This window comes from Sarcophilus harrisii, chromosome 4 (assembly GCF_902635505.1).
Source record: "Sarcophilus harrisii chromosome 4, mSarHar1.11, whole genome shotgun sequence".
Classification (NCBI taxonomy): Eukaryota; Metazoa; Chordata; class Mammalia; order Dasyuromorphia; family Dasyuridae; genus Sarcophilus; species Sarcophilus harrisii.
The window spans coordinates 422919736-422940700 of NC_045429.1; the positions used below are offsets into that span (position 1 = coordinate 422919736).

Genomic DNA, 20965 nt, shown 5'->3' on the forward strand with positions numbered 1-20965 from the left:
AGTTTTATACCCCACCTTAAGTTTATTTTAGCATATTTCCAACCTGCTTATTTCTCCCTTTCTTTACTTGCCTGGTACAAGGCCAAAAAGAATCTTTGTATTCTGCAAAAACTTTCTGAGAAAATTGGCCAAGCTGAGGCATAAATACTTTTAACACGAAACTTATTATCTGGAAGAGTTTTCCAGGCTGATGTTCTTCCAAAGTGCTACTACAAGGCTACCAGGAACAGTTAGTTACCTCTTCAGCAACAATGTGCCATTGTCCAGCACAATTTTTTATGTTTAGTTTGCTATCAGTTTTTCTAAAGTAGGACATTTCAGGGCACGAATATTGTCTGGCGGACACAAGCCTCATATAGCCTTCAGTCATACCTGGCACGTGAGCGATTTTCCCCAATCAAGAGAGGCTATTATTACCCAATATAGGCAACAGATAACTTTCTCAAGTGACCCACAATCATATAACCTTTGTGGCATGCCAGGCAGGAGAACACAAGCAATTGTAAAACATGAAAGGAAGATAAGTCATTAAGTGGAGAATTGTAAGCACTCATTTATAGTTGGCTTGGATTTGCCTTCTAACATCATGGTTTGAAAGTCTAGGAAGGAAATGTCTTTGGAGGATTGTAAATAGCAATATGGTGGGCCAATTATAGCATCATCACTTAAAATATTTGTTTAATTTTTAAAACTTTTATTAAGTACCTACTTGTATATTGTCATATAAAATAAAAAATCGGGGCAGTGTTTTTCTAACCAGTGAGACTACTCCTGCAGACATCCTGGGTGAATATCCAGAAGGAAAACAGAAAGTGGATATATTTTTATCCTTGTCCATACACTATGTCCTCTTGGTTGTTTTCCAAAAAGTTCACTAGAATGTCTTAGACTAAAAAGGGATAGGAGTATTGTTCCACTTGTTTATAATCATCTAAGAGGAGTTTATAATTTGAAAATTTTTTAGTAGTTTCTCTCTGTGGGGTGGTGGGAAGCGCTCAATCATGTTTGTCAAACTGAGCTGACTTTTCCTAAATCCTGATCTCACCCGACAACCCTTCAAAAAGAAGTATCCAGAATGGGGGAGAGAGTGGTGAAGTATTTATTTGCAGAGACTAGTGTTTACATCTGGTATATACATGTTATGTGTGAGGATGTGTACATGTACTGTATATATGTGTGTATATACATATATCAATATAATTATCCTTTCTCCTCCCTCCCTTTTTCTTCCTCCCTCCCTTTCTCTGTCTCTCCCATCTCTATCTCTCTTTCTTCTTCCTTAAGTGTTCCTTACAAGTGACCCTGAGCAATCAGACCAAAAATTTCCAACTGACATATATTACAGGGAAGGACTGGAAGTGCTCTTTCTGGGCCTGGCCCCAGGAGGAGGAAATGTGAAAAATTAAGTTTTCTATGTCATTTTTCTGAAATTAATGAGCTGGAAGGAAGACTTTCAAAAGAAAACAGAATGTTACCTGTGAATCCTGACAGACAGACACAGCTGTAGCGATTAATCCCATCCATACAGATCCCATGAACACAGGGATTACTTGCACAGTCATCAAAATTAATTTCACAATTCACCCCTGCAAAGATAGGAGAAAACTCTCTCAGTGAAGCATTTCCCATTCTTTATTATTATCAGAAACACAGACAATAAAGGCCTCCATGCGGTGATAGTAGTGATGATAATGATGATGATCCAAAGTAGTCTACAACTCTTCCAACTTTCTTTGGGTAGAATAAAAATTCACAAAGGGTTTATAGATCTCAGGAAGCATCTCTTTAAGATCGATCTATCTACGTAAGTTTCTTTGATTGCTATTACATAAAACTACAGCAATCAGTTTTCATCTAATCTATCACTTGTAGCCAGAGAAGAGATGCTTCAGGTCAGACAGGGAGAAGACAAATTAATCAGTTCATCACATACAGAGTCCTACTGAGTTTGGGCTCACATCACACTTTTGCCAAGGGCAGTCCTAGAGAAGGTTTCTTTAAATAGAAAAACAAAGTAACAAAAAACCTAGCTCTCTCTCTTTCTAAACCTAAATCTTTTTTAAAAATTGGTTAAAAACTATCTGTTATATAGGCACTGAGGGAGAAAGAAAACTAAATGAAACATGGTGCCTACTTTGAAGAAGCTCCCAATTTACTAGAAGGACCCTGTTGATTTCTTCTAGAAGGATGGGGCTTGGTTAGGTTAACACCTAATAGCCTAGAAGTGGTTGGTCTCCTTCAGGCATGGATGGCAGAGAAGCAGAGACAGATGAGATACTACTTCTCAAGAAGGTTTTTTTTTTAATCCTAAAAAATTATATATATTTACATATATCAAGTTATATATAACTAAAGACATAACTTTCTAATTTTTTGCAGTGATCTATCCAGCTTAAAATGAACTTAAAAATAAAAGAGAAACTACACAAAACTGCCTATTTTGTCATTTCCCTGGTTTGCAGTTTTTAGCTCATAACTTGCCCCGGAACTTAAAACACAGTCATGGCTTGATTGCACAATACCAGTTGCCTCGTATTAGCTAAAATTAAAAATTAAAAAGAAAAAAATAAACAGCATTGGTCTCACAGAGCTCTGAGTATTTCAGGTAAAGGTCTTGCCTTCCCATTCACTGTTCCTTATTCTGCCTGCTGCCCTATTCTGTGTGGGTTCCTGAAGGGAGAGCAAAAGCAAAGGGGTAAAAGATAGAGACAATTCTGGTCTGGTGATAATGGAGTCAGCTCTGGCAGAACATAAGCTTCCTGAGTGACTGTTCTTGACTGTTATCTCCAGAATTGAAGTCACTAATAATTCCTCTATCTTGCAAATCCCATAAAATCCACCATCACCTGTTACAATCCGAGGTCTCTTAAATCAAATTTCATTTCTCTTCCCTTAAAACTTCCCACATCTACTCAGAGCAACTAGATTAGGGAGCCCGATTATGGCTCCTCCTTTTAATTGTGCTGCTTGCAAATGCAATCAATTATTTCTAGTCCTGTTCAGGGACAGGTTCTTACACCATCCCCCCAGGGCACCCACCTGATACCTTCTGGCCTGACGGGATAATCCTAGGGAAAACAAAGTACCTGCCAGCTAACTCTTCACCCAGTTTTAGAGCGTGCTGAATAAAGTGGGATAGATAGTAAAGACCAAGACAACCCTTCTATTCTGAGGACCTCCATTCAGTTGCTTGTAAATCTCTCAAATTTCTTTTGGGGCTGCAATTTCTCATGTCTGGGGACCAGCCCGGAAGCAAATTGCTTTTGGAAGGTTTCACAAAGATCCATTCAGCCCTTTTAGGGAGTTATCTAAACGTGGAGGGAGGGAGAAGCATTTTCAGCTGTGAAGGCATGGGGATGTTTTTTTGTATGCTTGAGTAATTCAAAAAGGACTTTGTTTCCAAACTTGGCATGTACGAGGTCCTGGATGAAGACCAGGGCCTTTGACATGTTTGAAGAAATTGGTTTGGAAATAAAAAAAAATAAGTTGAAGGCATCTGACCACCCCTCCCCCTTTGCCCCCTACATAGACCACTTTTTTCGAGTCCCAAATGTGTTTTCAATCAATCACCCAATGTATTGGCAGGTACTTTTCTCACAAAGGCATACACTGGTTAATCTTTCTCTAATACATTTTTCTTTGATCTGAGAAATAGTACCTCTCTGTCTATGCACAGCCAGCATGGCAATAAATATTCATCTAATAAGTAAAACTGGAATTCAGGGAAGTCTGTGAAATGCTGCCAACTAAGAAAATAATCTCACAATTACCTGCCATGAAGTAGCATGTTCTCATCCCTAACAAACACAAATAGCCATTCACCTGAGCTTAGTAAATTTAACAAGGAAATCTATAACTGGGATGGGGGATGGAGGTATGTGTTCAAACTCCCAGATTTACAGTAAGATCATTACAAACAGCCTTCAGCTTCTACAATCCTAGATTGTTTCTCCCTAATGACCCTCCCAATGCCCAAGAATGGTTTAGAAGCAAAATAGAGACTCAAGACTGAGTATGGAGAAAGAAGGCGATCACAAGAAAATGATCAAAGATCCAAAATGTCTGTTACTTTTAGAAGAGTGGGGAAAAAGTAAAAGTAGAGAGGCTACCCCAAATCACCTGAGCTGTTTGTTGTTTTTGATAAAAATAATTTCATTTTTTTCCCCTAAGGAGTAAGCATTCAGGTGTATAACACCACTAATGAGCTAAATTAACTAAACTACAAACTAAAAACCTTCAGAGCTATACATAGAAAAATGATCAATTTTCTAAACCCTCAACTGGACAGGAGGAGTGTCTGCTTCTAAAGATATTTATAGATGTGGTTTGGCCGAGTATTTCTCAGAATCAGGCACTAAAAAAATTTTGTTGCACGTAAGCCAGGAAAATCTGAGTCTGTGGGTGAAATGTGAAGAAAGAACAAGGCCCCAAATCAAAGAGCAACACAGACTGCCTCACCTGAAGTGCCAGGCTGGCAGTTGCACTGGTAGCCGTTCACCAGGTCGATGCAGCGGCCTTCATTCAAACAAGGGCTGCTCAGGCACTCGTCGATCTGCTCGCTGCAGATGGCCCCCATGTAGCCGGCATTGCAGATGCAGGTGTAGGAATCAATCCCGTCCTGGCACTGGCCGTGGTGACAGGGATCGGGGTCACAGTTGTCAATGTTCTCCTCGCACAGAAGTCCGGTGAAACCTGCAAAATCATCGAGGGTCAAATTCATCAGGGAGGGAGGCCTTCTCCTGAATGAAAAGCACAGTGATACCTTTTTACTGCTCCCATCCCATGGTTTGCTAATGCAGGGATTTTAGCAGAGAACAACCAAATCATGTCAGTGTCCCTCTCACTTAAACATGGTAAATTTGTAAAATGAGTTTTGGATATCATTTAAATCCCACTTTAATCAATGATTAACTTAATGTCAAGAATTACTCATTTTTATTTTTGATTAAAAATCACTCGACAATCATTACTAACATAAAGTTTAGTTATTCCTATCTTTTTATACCAAATCTGACTTACTTCCCATGTAGGGAAAAAGTCAAGTTGGTTTATTTAGGATCAGAATAAAGTCTTAGTAACTATTCTTTCTCCATCACTTATGCCCAATTAGTCCCAAAAGTTTTGTTAGTTTTTTCTTTTGTTTGTATGTCTCTTTCTTTCTTTTCTTTAACCCAGCTGACATCACCTGACCAATTACTTGTTACCTCGTATTTGGAATATTGCATACATTTTAATGAACCTCCCTTTCACTTCCTTCTCCAAACCACCCTCCCTCTCTCTCCCAGATAAATCTCCTAAAAATACCATGTCACAGTTTCCTAAAAAAAACCCTCAATTATTCACCATTACTCATACAACTAAATTTAAACTTTTTAGCTTACCTTTCAAGGCCCCTCATCCCACTTATATAACCTTCTCTCCAACTGCTCCAGTATTCTCAATGCCCTGATACATCATATTCAGTCTCAAATTCAAATATGTAATTCCCCTCAGTGAGAATACCTCTCCACATCCTCCAGATCCTTTCCCACCTAATTCCACCTGATGCAATCAATACTTCAGCTTATGTCTCACCTGTTGCATCATGAGGGCCTTCCCTTTTGGCTTTTCTCATCCTTCTATCCTCTGAGTTCCTGCCTTCTGTAACAATCCCTTATCACTTACTCAGGTGCTGTGGTGAATTGTTACTTAATGATTTCATGTATGTGTGTTCTAGCTTGGAACCTGCAACCACACTAGTGTTTTATTTCTTCTACCTGTCCTATGACACCTCATACAGAGCTATCCATACAACCTGTTAAATTAATAAATGAATGAAATGGCCATCAGGATTAAGGGGAATGAAGAAAAGAGCTAATTGCCCCTAAGTGGCTTATGCGTGAGCAGGAGCTGGCCCTTCCCTCCCATCCTTTCACTGACCCTGATAACCTAGAAGAATGCCTCCTTCTCCCTTTTAATATAAATAGAGATTTTAAAATTCCACAATCATGTTCTCTGGGACTAGACATGAAAGCATCAGCTTAATATGATGTATTTATGTACATGTCAATATGTCTCCAGATGACTGGAGATTATAGGAAAAAATACTACAGTGGTTCGCCTGTGGTCACCAAATCACCATAGCTGGTTGGATTGAGAATCCTTGGATAGAGTGCTTTCTCTCCTATACCATGTTGGCTCTCTATTCTAACTTTGTACTGATATCAATTTCCTGGAAGGTCAGAGTCAGGATGTTCACAATGACTAGATTCTTTAGGAATAGAATATTTTTTTTAATTAAAAAAGGGAATCTATTTGAATGCAAAGAAAACAGGATGCTTTCCCGCTTTTTCAGGCATTCAGAGACAAAAGATGATAGATGAATTTGTGTTCTCAAGTGATCTGGAAATGTCATTTTGTAAACTTGTAGAAAAAGGCAAGAATGATGGGTAGACTGGATCAAAATATATCCTTATTTGATTTCACAGCTAAAAGGGGAATTTGTGCCCATGGCCTAAGAATATGTATATGTAAAGAGATTTACTGTGATGGTTAACTAATAGTGCTTTAAAATTTATAAAGCACTTTTCTCCCTTCCATCCTGTGAGCTGTCTAAGTATTACCTCCGTTTTCCAGGAGCTCGAAGTTAAATGATTTGTTGTACTGACACAGTTAGTAAGGACCCACAATCAGACCTTATGAATCTAATACTACATTTATTCTATTAGGCCAACTGCTCTAGTAGCATAAAGGGCAATGAGGGGAAAGCCAGACTTTCCCAGAGTTAAATGCTAATGGATGCTAATAACACCTGTTCTCTTTCTTCATAAAACAATTTATCCCTGGACTTCGATTCTTTATTCAACTACTTGTCTTGGGATTGAGGGAAAAGTTTCCCTGTCAAAAAGCCCCATGGGTGAAAAAAAATAACAAACTAAAATACATTCATTTTTACAATGGAATAAACAAAATCAAACAGTTGAAAACTCACTACTGCCAAAAATTAAAACAGAAGGACATTGAACAAGAGGGCTTCCACTCAGAAAGGCTATTCTCATGACAGAGAAGGTGGAATAGCATCAAGAAATCCCATTTAGGCAGACTGTTATCATGGGAGAAAAGGTGGATGGGTAAATACTTTGGAAGCAATAGGAGAAGTGAAAATCCCGTGGAAAGAAATGCAATGGAAGGCCATTCCTTCCATACATGCTTTTGTTATCCATGCAGGGAAGCCTCCATAGGTACTCTCCTAGTTTTGTTGAGGGGCATTTGCAAAAGGTACAAAAGAGAAACAGAAGCAACAAAGCTCTACCTGTAGCACACTGGCATTCATAGCCATTGGGATGGTCAATACATTTTGCACCATTTAGACACGGAGTACTGGAGCAATCATCAATGTCAATCTGGCAGACTGATCCAGTGAAACCTGAAAGAAACACAGGAGGTCCAACTGTGATTCAGAGGGGTCATTCTTTTTTCTCTCATGTAAATACCCCAGAAGGGTTGGGTTAAAGTTATGGACAGGACAGAAGTAAAGTCAATTTGTACAGTCAGGGATAATTAGAGCTCTTCTGACCAAGAAGCCACAGAAATAACTGGGGGAGCAAAAAGTTGGGTCATCAGCACCTGTAGTTATTTTTGAACACTGCCATTTCCTGGTAGAAAGCGTGCAATTCCAGGTAAACCAGAGATTCAGAGGGGAAGGAACCCACAAGGAACAATGATTACTCCAGGTGCAGTAAGCAACCATTTTTTGAAGAAACAATGGGATAAATCAGACCATTAGGTAAATGACTTGGCGTGAATTCATGTCAGAGTTGGGGGAATAAGGAGGAAGTGGACTTCCTTAGAATGACTGCTATATTTTCTGCCTTGGATCCATAAGTAAGGAAATGAATAAAGAATTGGTCTTACATGAAACCACAAGAATATGAACTGAGGGAAAATCAAATTCTGAATGACATACAATGGGAAGCATCTGTGAGGAGGGAGTTTCCTGAAAGACCCATGGAGATAGAGAAACCCAGGATCTTAAGAATGAACTTAAAAATTCCATCCATAAGGGATTTAGAAGATGAATGAGTTTTTTGCATTAACTTTTCACCAACTTTCAAATTACTCATTTTAATGAGCTCCTGGGGTCTTTTCCACATATAACTTCCTCCCTCCGGTCAGTTGGCTATGGGCTTTACAAGAAAATTAGGGCAGATGGTACTTACCAGGAGGACAGACACACTGGAAGCGATTGACTTTATCGAGACAATGTCCATTGTTCACACAAGGATTGCTCTGACACTCATTGATCTCCAATTCACAGTGCACACCTTTGAAACCTGAATACAAAATGGACCACACAAAAGGCTCAGAAGAATCTCATTCCCTTCCTCTAAAATTATGATCTCCACAGTCTAAAGGCAGTAGACCTTTCACTATATCCTTTAGTAAATCGAGGACAAAAGATCCAAGAAAATTTATATCTCCATTCATTGCCCTGCTGGCTCAGGAGATTTATATCCGATATTTGAAACATATTTTCTGTTGAAGCTTAAACTTTCTTTTCTTCAGTTTTTTGATCATTTTTTTAAGGAAGGCAGTGTCCAGCATCAAATCCATCACTCTATAGCATGACAATCTACCTAGCCTTCAACAGCATGTTAAAATTGAATTATCTGCCCATGCAGGCAAATGCCAGGCCATGGAACATCACCACCTCACACTCTGAGAACTGGTTCTGAGACTGACAATAGTACCCAAAGAGCAGTTGAACCAGTGTTCTGTGGAAGGATGAGGTCAGAAGACCCCCCGTCTCAATCCACCTTTCTCTCAGGGGTGGTCCTGAAGGTCTAATTAGAGCTTCCATGGTGGGAGCAGTCACAGCATGTGCCGAAGGGCTGGTATACTCTAATATACATTCTTTTCAAAACCCACAGGTTCAATAATAAAAGCCATCTGGAAGAGCCGGAATAACCCAACAAAAACATAGCTGTACTTTGTTTTATGCAGGAGATGAGTGTGGTGAGGGGCATTTCTGTCAATTGACAAATATCTTAAATTCACAATGAAAGAACACTCCCCCTCATTACAAGAAAAGGAATCTGACAGTAAACAGCATTTGCTATAGTAAAAATCAATAAGGACATGTAGAGCAAATATACTATATTGTACTATATTATAGTATACTATAGTATACTATATTATATAGTATATATACTATATATATAGTATACTATAGTATACTATATTATAGTATACTATATTATAACTATATTATAACACTATAAAATCTACTATCTTAGTTATTATATAAACTTGAATTTTATGAGAGTTTGTTTAAAGCAGGAGTTCTTAAGCCATTTTCTCATGGATTCCTTTGGTACACAGTCAGTGAATCCTAAGGACCTTTCTCAGAATGATATTTTTAAATGCATAACATAAGTGGATGGGGAGAACTGGAGCAGGAAGAGAAAGTGGAATTGAATTTAAATTAAAAATATATTTAAGTACATAAAATTATATATTCCTAGGATTACAAAAAGAACAAGTTATACTGAAAAAGTGGTGTTTTTTTTAAAATACATACTTGTGTGTATTTTATATACACACGTTTTACATACACACATGTATAAATAGGTATGTGTACGAATGCAAACATACATATATGTATAAAGGTAATAACAGAGAAATATGTGTAAATACATATACATGTATAAAGGTAAATAAAATAGAAATATGTGTGTATATATACATAAAAGTAAATAAAATAGAGAGACATGTAAAAAAGCAGAAATAAACATATAAATGAAATAAAATATAATTTGGGTGTAAGTGTGTGTATATGTACTTATATATACATATAACATTCATGAATCCCACGTTAAGAACTTCTGCTTTAAAGGGAATCAGATCAGTATGACTTGGACAGTTTTTTTTTTTTGCATCTGCAGCTCACCAATTGAGGGTCTTTTTTAAGCCCCCTTAGCAAAGATACAGATTGGGGTGTCCCCAGCAATGGGGATTCATAGTCAAAATTAACAGTGGTCATCTCCATCTCTTGAATTCTGACAGTTACCAGGGACTCTCCTGGACACAGACCCACTGTTCCTCCCCAGAGCTCCTGTCCGAGAGGACCTTGCCCAGCCAGACTCCCCCTTTACCCGGCATGCAGAGACAGGTGAACCCTCCAATCTTGTCCAAGCAGGTAGCATCATTCTGACAAGGATCCGAATGGCACTCGTTGATATCCATCTCGCAGCGGGGGCCCGTGTAGCCCTTCAAGCACTCACAGTGGAAGGCGCCTTCTGTGTTCACACATTTTCCCGCATGTTCACATGGGTTACTATTGGCTAAAATAGGAATGAAAATGAAAATGAAATCCCTCAGGGGAGCATCTTCTACCAAAAGGAAGGAAGTGACTAATAACTACAGGACTGAAACGCCCAAGCTCTCATCCAATCCCTGCCAAAGACTTGCTATGAAGGAGGAAGGTCAGGCTCTTGAAAGTTTGGCGACTCAGTTTCCCATTTAGCCTCTATAAAATCAGACAAGACAAACACCCTCTTTGGGCTGAGGACTTTCCCCTCAGAGTCAGTAAAGGGCCCTATTTGCTTTGCTGAAGAATTCCTAAGCTGGGAGCATATACTAAGCTTCTCACCAAATGATATAATAATAATAACAATAAATTAATATTCATATAGCCAGCCAATGTGCTAAGCCCTTTATAATTATAATCTCTCCATGTTCTCACATCAACTCTGGGAGATAGGTGTTACTATTATCCCCTATTTTATAGTTACTGAAGTTAATAATAAAGATTATTATTATAAATAACAACAACTACAACTAATATTTATAAAGTGTTCACTATATTCAGGCACTATGCTCAGCACTTAAAATAATTATTTCGTTTTATTCTCATGACAACCCTGGGAAAGTAGGTACTATTTTTATTTCCATTTTACAGATGGGGAAACTGAGGTTAAAAATAATGATAATTATTATTACAACACTACGTGTTATAACAAGCACTTTAAATAATAGCTAACACTTATAAAGTGCCTACTTTGTGCCAGATATTGCACTAAGCATTAAACAATTAATATCTCATTTGGTCTTCCTATCAACCCTGGGAAGTAGGTGCTATTATTATCCCATTTTACAGGTAAGGAAACTGAGGTTAATAATAATAGCTAACATTTATATAGCCATTTATACAGTGCCAAGAACTATGCTAAATACTTTATAATGATTATCTCATTTGGTCTTCCCACCAACCCAGGGAAGTAGGTGCTATTATTATTATCCCATTTTACAGGCCAGGAAACTGAGATAAATGAGTTAAATCACTGCCTAGGAGTGTCTGAGAACTATCTGCCCGGTCCTCTGGGCCCCCTGGCATCCGTCCTGCCCCGAGTCCCGTGTTCTCACCCATGGCACATTCATCCACATCGTCCGTGCAGGCGGCGCCCTTGTAGCCTTGGGGACAGGTGCAGATATACTGCCCGTTCAGGGGGTTGGTATCACACAGGGCTCCCTTGTGGCACGGGTTACTGATGCATGCATCATCCAGGTGACACAGAAGACCTGTCCCAAGAAGAAGAGAGATGGAAATCCCTGTTCCAAGAACAGACTCTCCTTGAGCCCAGCTCACCGCTGGCCCAGGACACTCACTACACCATTCCTTGCAAATGGTCATCCAGCCTCTTCTACAAGACTTCTGAGGAAAGGAGATCATTCTTTCAGGAGACAGTTTATTTCCATTTTAGGCTCTAGCTATTTTTAAAAAATAAAAGCTTTTTACTTTTTCAAAATGCATGCAATGATAATTTTCAACATTCACTTTGGCAAAACTTTGTGTTCCATATTTTTCTCCCTCTCTTTCATCTTCCCCTAGACAATAAGTAATTGATTCAGGGATTCTCTAGCTATTGAGATGTCCTAAACACAAACCTAAATGTCTCTTTAATTTCTCCCCACTGCTTTTAAGTTCTGATCCACAGAATGAAGAAGACAAAGTCTAATTTTTTTTTCCTTTTTGCTATATGACAGTCCTTTGGACACTGGAAGAATGCCATCATGTCCCCTTTAGGGGGGACTTTCTTCTGCAGGCTAAGCAAACCCAGTTCCTTCAAACCTATCCTCATATGGCAACAGAATTTCTTTAGCAACAGAATTGACCAAACACAGTATTTTAGTTATATCCTGAACAGTGTCCTGGCTCCCCACTCTTGGGTAAGAAAGCCACATTAATGCAGGCTAAGGTCATTACGGAAGAAAATTATTATTCCCTCACTAAAGAGCGGAAGGTCTACTCAAACCAGGGTGATCAATAACACAACATTGAGATGATTAATGTCAGCAAGGTAGGACACCTATACAATAATAGAGACTCCCTCTCCAAGCCTGGTTCTAGTTTGGGCCCACCAGGGGAGAAACTGAAGCTTTTTCAATATAATCCTCATGTTCCAGACCTTTTGCTTTCAGATGAACATGGAAATAAGCTTTCTCACATCCACCTCTGGAAAAGAAACCTTGCATTCATCCTTTCCCTGAGGAGTTTTCACTAGAATCCTGATCCCTGGTAAGCAGAAGGATTTTTATCAGCCCAAGGAGATTGAAATTAAATAAATGGCACCCAGATAATTTTAAGCCTTAGTATTCCTGGTTTGGGAGCCTGAGGGGTTCTGAAGAAGACATTACCAGGTACTCTCATCCCTCTGACGAGAACAGTCACCTGGGAACTGGATTTTCCTGTCTGCAGTCTGCTTACGGACACATGAGTAAGACTCCTGTTGAAAAGCCGGAGGTGGGGCCTTTGGAAAAGCATTCATGATTAAATGTTTCACAACTGTTCTCTTCCTAACTTTTTCATCTACTTCCTCCTCATCTAAAAGCTATTCAATTAGCAGTAGTTTTAGCTACTTTAATTTCACATTTAAAGGCTGAGTGGATGATGACAGAGGGCTAAAATACTTCCTACTTCAACCTTTACTGATTAGACTCTTCATATTTTAACTTGGTTTTTGTTGGCATAAGTTTAGTTTAATGAGAGCATTGATAAATAGATTTCATGTTGAGATCAGATCCTTAAGTCCTTTTATCATTAGTAATTATTCCTTTTCATTCACGAAGAGTTTTTAATCTTATAATTTCAAGGAGATGAAAAGATACTTTTAGATGTCAGCAGTTACTAGTCTTGTATTTCAACAAGAAAAATGAAGTACAAAAACCAGAAATGAATAGTGCTCAATGAACCCCAAATCACCCAGACAAAAAAAAACAAACAACAAAATCTGAAGCTCTGACTCCTAACACAGTGTATACAAGACCAAATTTAAAGAAGGAAAGTTTCAAATTATCTACACTTTAAAATGGCATTTCAGACACTTCGGTATCACACAGGACAAGCTATGAAAACTCACCCACTTTCTCCCCTTTAACCAGACTACCTGTTTTCCTTACCTGCCTTTCCTTCTGGGCATGTGCAGGAGAAGGAAGCCACACGGTCAATGCAGGTGGAGCCCAAGGTGCAAGCAGCAAAGGCACAGTCATCAATATTCTCACTGCAGTCATCGCCACTCCAGCCATTGACACAGACGCACCCGTAGCCCCCGTTATGGTTGGTACAGGTGCCCCCGTTCTGGCAAGCATTGGGCTGGAGCTGGCATTCGTCCACATCCTCTGTGCAAAACTGGCCTGGTGGGTAAAAAGAACATGGACACAATGACTATTAGTCCCAGGTGCTCAGGCACTAATCTCTCATCAGTTCACCAATCAAACCAATCAATTAATCGATTAATATTTATTAAGGGTTCACTAGGTGCCAGACACCGGACTGAGTACTGAGGATACAAAAAGAGACAAAAGACAATTTCAAGAAATTTATACTGTTTGTAAATTTTGAACAGGATCAATGACATTATGGGGTGATGTCTCAACAAGTACGTGACCCAGATTTAAGGGAGGTAGAATGATGCAAAGTTGTCAGTCTTACTCTCTCTTCCAAAAGTCATGAAAATGACTATATACTAACAAGATCTATACATATATCAATATACACATATGTATGTGTATATATTCATATATTTTTATATATGCCCACACATATATACATAGCTACGTATGTGTTTATGTGTATACATATGTAAACGTGTGTATAAAATATAAATTATGATGGTTTATGCCAGGAAAGCCACAGAAGAACAGAAGCAGCTCCTATTCCCTAGAAACTCTGTGGGAATTTGACTGGCTAAAAAAATAATCACAGCTGACATTTATGCAGTGTTTACATTAGCTCATCTGATCCTCACCACAAACTTGTGAGGTAGATTCTACAGGCATTATTATCCCCATTTTACAGATGAGAAAATTAACAGTAAGATTAAATGGCTTTCCTACAATTATACTGCGAGGGACAGAGGGAATAGACATGAAATTCAGGACTCTTTAAAATATGGAAAATGCCTGGGATAAACATGAAAAATAAGAACAGACTGAAAGATAATTAGAAGATCAAGAAGAAATAAAATAAGGAAAGGAAATTTCAACATCAAAAAGAAAAGACAGGATTGGAAATTAAAGATAGTCTACTCTACCCATAACCAGGGCAAAGCAAGTGGGCTCTCAAATGGAAGTTAAGGGATTTTAAACAATAATAAAAATAATAGTTTACTTGATGTTGGATTTTTAAAAGTCCAAATCATATCATCACCAGAAGGGACTTTTTGACTTCTAGGGTCCAGGTCAGTAACTTGCATATAAGCAACATAGAACAAATATTTGCTGAATTAAATTAAATCATAATATTTGTAAAACACAACATTAATTTGAACCTAAAGACATTAAGGACCCCTTAAAGTCTATTTTCCAGATCAAAGAAATATACACAAGATCCTTGTTAGTAAAATATAACCAGTACTAGGAAAAAAAGTCACAAAGTGAATACACTTAAAATTTTATAGTAGTTTTAAAAAGGCATTATGAAGATTATTTCTTGAAAAATAAAATGAAAATTATGTAAATAAGTTTGTTTTACATTTAACAAATCTAACTCTATGTTAATAAAGAATTAAATTAAGTTTATTAAATTAAATGTGTTAAATGAAGAATTAAAGAAAAAAAGTTTTTTTAAGAGTGCAATCTTTCCAATAAAATTATGTCAGAAAAATCATAATAAAGATGGTGATTGTTACAAAAATATTCAAGTGTTTCATACTCCAAAAGCTCCAAAGCTCTGCCCCTATTAATCTTGTGATATTCAAAACTTTCACTTCTGATTCACTTAGCAAGAAAGGATCAACAAACACAAATTGGCAATAGATAAGGACAGACTGGCTAAGCTGGCTTTAAACTTCAAGGATGTCTGAATGAATGCGAAATGTTAAGTGATCAATTTATAAGTAAATGTTTTTATGTAATGATTACTTTTACTTTCCTGCAAAGAATGCAGAGATGCAATATGCCATCCTTAGAGTCAGAAAGACCTGGATTCAAGTCTCAGTTGTGATATATACAGGGGCAAATATTAACTTTGGAGGAAATCTAGCTTCTCATGCTTCCAAATAATGGATTAAGCTATATTCTGCTCCACTGCTGATCTGCATTGATAGAGGGTGTTTCTTTAACCTGGGGATCTTTACCTTAATGAAAACACAGATGGGATCATAGAGAATGATGCCATCACTCCAGAGGTGTGGATAATGAATACTCCAATAATGAAGACCCCTTGAATTGTACTCCACCCCCTAGTCTAGTCTGCTCTCCTATTCCCCACTCCCCTCAAATCTTCCTCTTACTTTACAGTCTCTGATAAACAAAAACTCCACAATAGGAAACCGAATGACATTTCAACTCAGAAAACAATCATTTTGCAGAACAGAATTCAATCAAAAACTTTCTGAGCAATCATGTGTCCAATTATAGGTAAAAGAGAAATGATTTCGTCTGAGAGAAGGGAGGGCTTTCTAGCATAAATGTGAAAAGGGGAACTAAAGCTTATCAGCAAACCCAAGGGATCTGGGCAAGTTCTTCAAGGCAGACTACCTTAAGTGGCCACTCGTAATCAAAAAGCCCTACTCTATTATCCTGCTAGCGGAGATGCTTGCTTTAGATAGCCAACAGCTGTGTTTACTAGGATTCATGGGAGATTTAGACATGAAAATATGACAATGAATCTTGAGTGGAGAGTTGTTGCAGTATTAAAAGTTTCAACAGAAATAAGACTTTAATATTGATGCTGACTCAATATTTTCATGTTGCCCTACTAATTTAATTTAGTGGTGGTATCCAAGCAACTGAAGTATCACTTCCTTTTTGCCTAGATGTGGGGTGATTTGAGACACGGTTCAGGGCCTAGTGAATATCTTTTAAAATATCTAAGTATTTTCCACTAGCTATAATCATCATTTTGATATCTCGTAGTGAATTAATGAGGCTAAAAAATGATAAATTTCAGAATGGGAATTTGAGGGGAAAAAAAGATTTTGATGAGAAGTATCATCTTGAGAAAATTGTTCCATTTTTGTTTCCATTAGTACAGGGGATGAAAATGAAAGAATTAAAATACTGATGCAAGGTTATTAATGGTGATTTGTGAACTCATCAATTAACACTTTGTTTTAATTCAAAAATTCTTGACAATTTTCTTGTATAGTTTGCAGCATCATGAATTTGGGGTAGTTTGATGCCTCCTAGTCTTTGGGGAGATCTGTAACCATTAATTATTTTTTTCATTAAATATTCTTTTTTTATTAAAGCTTTTTATTTTTCAAAACATATGCATGGACAATTAACATTAGCTCTAGCAAAATTTGTATTCCAATTTCCCCTCCCTTCTCCCACACCCTCCCTTAGATGGCAAGTAGTCCAATATATATTAAACACATCATTAATTATTTCTGCACATCCTATTTTCAAGATATCACTCTAAATTTGTGTCTGTTTTAATAGAATTGTTACTTTTTGCTTCTGTTCTGAGAATTTTCCTCCATGTCACTAATACATCCCAAATCTTCTGTTCTTTACCCAGTAGCTTCTGCTTCTTTGGTAAAGGGTTTTTGTTGTTATTGTTTTAATCGTGTATTCAATTTTTCCTACTCTGCCAGTTGGGTTTTCAAATTCTGCATTAGAATTAATTTCTGTGCTTGGAGCAACAAATTCTGACCTAATTTCACCCTCAATTTCTTTTACAAACTTTATTTATTTTTATTAAAGCTTTTTATTTTCAAATCATGCATGGGTAATACAAACTTTATCTGCTGAACAATTCTATAGTTTCTTGTTCATGTTCTATGTTTCTAGGAGGGCCACAGGATTCTGTTTTATATACTTACTTCCTTTCATATTATTTTTTGAGAAAATTTTGCTGATTTTCATTTCTGTTTTGCTTTTTTTCTTTACCCTTTTGAAAGTTTGTGTTATTTCTCTTTATATTCATAGTATTTTTAGCCTTTTTTGTATTCTCCTTCACTTTTTCATTCATCCATTCATTTATTTCTTGCTCATATAGACACATATAAATACACACACACACTTCCCAGATGGGGAAGGGATTTGTATTTGCAAATACAAAAGGCATTACTTCAGGAATGAGATGTCTGAATTAAATATATCATTCATTGAAAAGCACTTATCAACTATTTCACAGACTAATATGAAAACCAAAGTTGGAGGTCATCATGCTGCCTTTTAAAGATACCATTATTGTGCATTAAAAATCCTCTAGGATTGAGGAGTTCTCATTCCAGAAGACTGGTTCTATTCAGTCTTACTTTTGCTAGGATCCTTCTCTCTTTTGTGCAGCTCTACCAAAATATTTTTCATTTAGGACATATAAAATAAAAATCACTTCTTTCTTTCCAAAATGAAAATTTTATTTATTTGATTCATTTCCTTCATGCCATCATCTTGCCAGAACAGGAGAAAACCAATATAAATTCATTTCTAAAATGAAAAAGTTGGATTCAGTGGTCTTTGTGGTCCCTTCTAGATTTGGATTTGTATGTACAAAAGAAAAGGTATTTATTTTGTGACTAAAATGGCAGCCAAGTAGAAGCACATGCAGTTTTGCAAACAAAATTAAGTTCAATCTAAAATTATTTGGTATTTCACTGAAGATCTTTCAGTCAACATTTAAAAGTATTTATTAAGCACTTACTATGTGCAATGCATTCCTCTAGATGCTGAATGAGATACAAAATAAAGAGAATACTTTTTGTGGTCCATAGGCGCTAACAATTTAGGACATACCCAGTACAGTGTTTTATATAGTAAAAGGATTTAAAAGTATACATTAAATGGCTACTGGCTTCAAAAAACTTACAAAATAACTAAAGAGACACAATATACATTAAATAACAAAAAAGCAAAAGATTATCAAGTATCAAAAGAGTAATATTGTCAATAAGGAAGAGGATGTGATAAGTATGGGAACAGTTGGGCCTAGATGGGTAGAACTTGGGATGGGCAATGAAGATGGGCAGTGTTTCTATAAATAGAGGGAAAGGAAGAGAATACTTCTGTCTTACTGAGCATCCTGATCAAAGGCAGGGAAATGAGAATGAATGTGAAGTATGCGAGAAATAATAGAATAGAATGGAAGTCTTATCTGTATAAGAAATAAGAGAGAAAGTTGGGAATTGTCAATAACAAGACAAAATATGGAAATAACAATTTTCTAATAAGCATGAGAATAAAAATCGCTTGGGGGGAAAATCCATATTTGATAAAAATTACCAGGATTTTGGAAAGTAGTTTGGCAGAAATTAAGTGTAGAACAACAGCCAAGCAGCTGGACGGTGCAATATATTGAGCAACAGGTTTGAAGACCTAAGTTTAAATTCAGCCTAAAATGCTTATTTGATGTGTGATCTTGGACAAGTCACTCACCCCATTTACCTTAGTTTTCTCAAATGTAAAATGAGGATAATAATAGAATCTATCTTATAGGTTGTTGTAAGAAAATCAAATGATAATGCTAATTCTCTTCCCTTCATTCCTATATTATATTCCCCTTCAAACTCAAAACTGATATGCAACCTCAATATAAAGATTACACCCCAAAATTTAAAAGAAAATGATATCATGTACCTTTCATAGATATGGCTGAGGGGAGAAGAGTTATTAATTAGGTTAACAAGGACTAAAGATGATTACAAAAGAGAAAATGAATAATTTCAATTACATGAAACTGAAAAGCTTTTGTATGCACAAAATCAAAAGGAACCAGAATAAGGGGAGAATCAGACAAATAAAAGAAGTCTTTGCAATAATTTGTTTGCCTAAATATAGGTTTTTAAAATGAAGGGAAATGTGGTTAGATAGTAGTTTGAACTGTTGTTTCATCCTTTATTTTTGAAGAGAATCAGTGACATCACAGGCTGATGGACTAGGGAGTTTTAGTTGATTAAAATCTCGTTAATTCCACAAAGTAATATGAATGTAAAAAAACCAAACCCAATCATGAAGGAGACTTCAGGGGCTATTCAAGCCAATTTCCTCATTAGTCCCAAGGAAACAAAGAGATCCCAGAACAAGGCTTTAAATCCAGATACACCATCCCACGACACAATGCAATTAAGAGAAGCATGACATCCACAATAAAAAAGTGACGTATATAGCCAGACACACCATAAAACAATACTCAAATACCTTTGCCTGTCACTCTATTACAATATTCTTGGTCCGCATACAAAATTCTCTCAAGCACCATAAACTATTTACTGTCAACTCATAAATTATTTTCTAAGGTTGATGAGTATCATGACTTGGAGGAGGAAAAAAGGGCAGGTAGATGGATCTGCATACAATTTCCCCTATGACACTCCCAGTGAGACTAAACTGAAACTCTCTTTGCCTTTCCCCTTAGGTGAGTCACAGGTTACCTCCAGTTTTATCTAGGAAGGAAAGGGGCTAGCCCTTTTAAAAAAAAAAAAAATTCTCAATTAACCATCACCATTCACCAGAAGGGATATCTGAATCCTCCTGTTTACTCAGTTTCTGGATACATCATATGAAAGATGTGAGTGGGTTACCAGAAGAATGGCAGGCTGCACATTTATTAATTTCTGAGGACTTTTTGTGCCAGCTGTTAAATACAAAGAGAACAGAGAGTTGTGTTCAAGGATACCTGCCATTTAAAATCCTGCTGGTCAAAAAGGAGATCCTAGCTCTTCTGTAACCTCCTGTCAGACTTCCAAAGGAGCTACATCTCAAGTATAACAAGCCCCAGCTTGTACCACTTTAGTCTACACTTGGGTCTCATTGGTGAACTCCCAAAAATGTATTGCATAAAGTCCAGTTAAGCAAGTTCTTGTGGGCATAAGCCAGTTACTCATTCTACTGGTTATTGTTTCACCTGCTGAGAATTGTATACTATTGCCATTCAGCCATGGGGCTTTGGAGTAACTTTTTCTATTGAAAAGGAAAATCTTTGAGTTTTTTTGAGAAGGAAAAGGAAAATCTTACTTGTTTATAAAAACAAAGTTTTCTGAACCCACCACAAGCCTTTGCTAAGCAATGGTGAAGAGCTTCATCTCATCAAGTCCTTGAATAAAAGTTTAAAGAGCTTAAGACAATACAGCATCATGCTAATCATACATTTTCTATATACCAGACACCGTGCTGACATAATCCCTTCCTCCAAGAAGCTTCCATTTTATTGGAGGGAAAACAAAAGATATACATAGAAATAAATGTGTACATGTCTGTGTGTATATATATATATATATATATATATATATATATCTTTATCTATATATGTATATACTTGTCTATATATGTATGTATATATTTATAAATCTATTTTTGTATGTATATATTTATATATCTATATATGTATGTATATATTTATATAATATATACATATATATAATATATGTATATATTAATGTATATATTTATAAATAAGTATATGTACCCACACATTGGTAGCCTTGTGTAGGAGGTGACCCTTTGAGCTCTGATTGAAAAGAGTTGGGGAGTTTTGTAATCC

At 36.8% G+C, this 20965-nt stretch overlaps 1 protein-coding gene across 1 annotated transcript in view; it reads right to left on the reverse strand.

Moving 5' to 3' along the window:
- NOTCH2 (notch receptor 2) overlaps nucleotides 1-20965 on the reverse strand; it is a 168730-nt gene that overhangs the window by 34910 nt on the left and 112855 nt on the right. The window contains exons 6-12 of the mRNA XM_031967394.1: nucleotides 13438-13671; nucleotides 11404-11559; nucleotides 10134-10322; nucleotides 8199-8312; nucleotides 7292-7405; nucleotides 4459-4692; nucleotides 1476-1586 (exon numbers count right to left, since the gene is read on the reverse strand). Coding sequence (XP_031823254.1) covers nucleotides 1476-1586; nucleotides 4459-4692; nucleotides 7292-7405; nucleotides 8199-8312; nucleotides 10134-10322; nucleotides 11404-11559; nucleotides 13438-13671 — 1152 coding nt within the window. The remainder of the gene's footprint in view (nucleotides 1-1475; nucleotides 1587-4458; nucleotides 4693-7291; nucleotides 7406-8198; nucleotides 8313-10133; nucleotides 10323-11403; nucleotides 11560-13437; nucleotides 13672-20965) is intronic.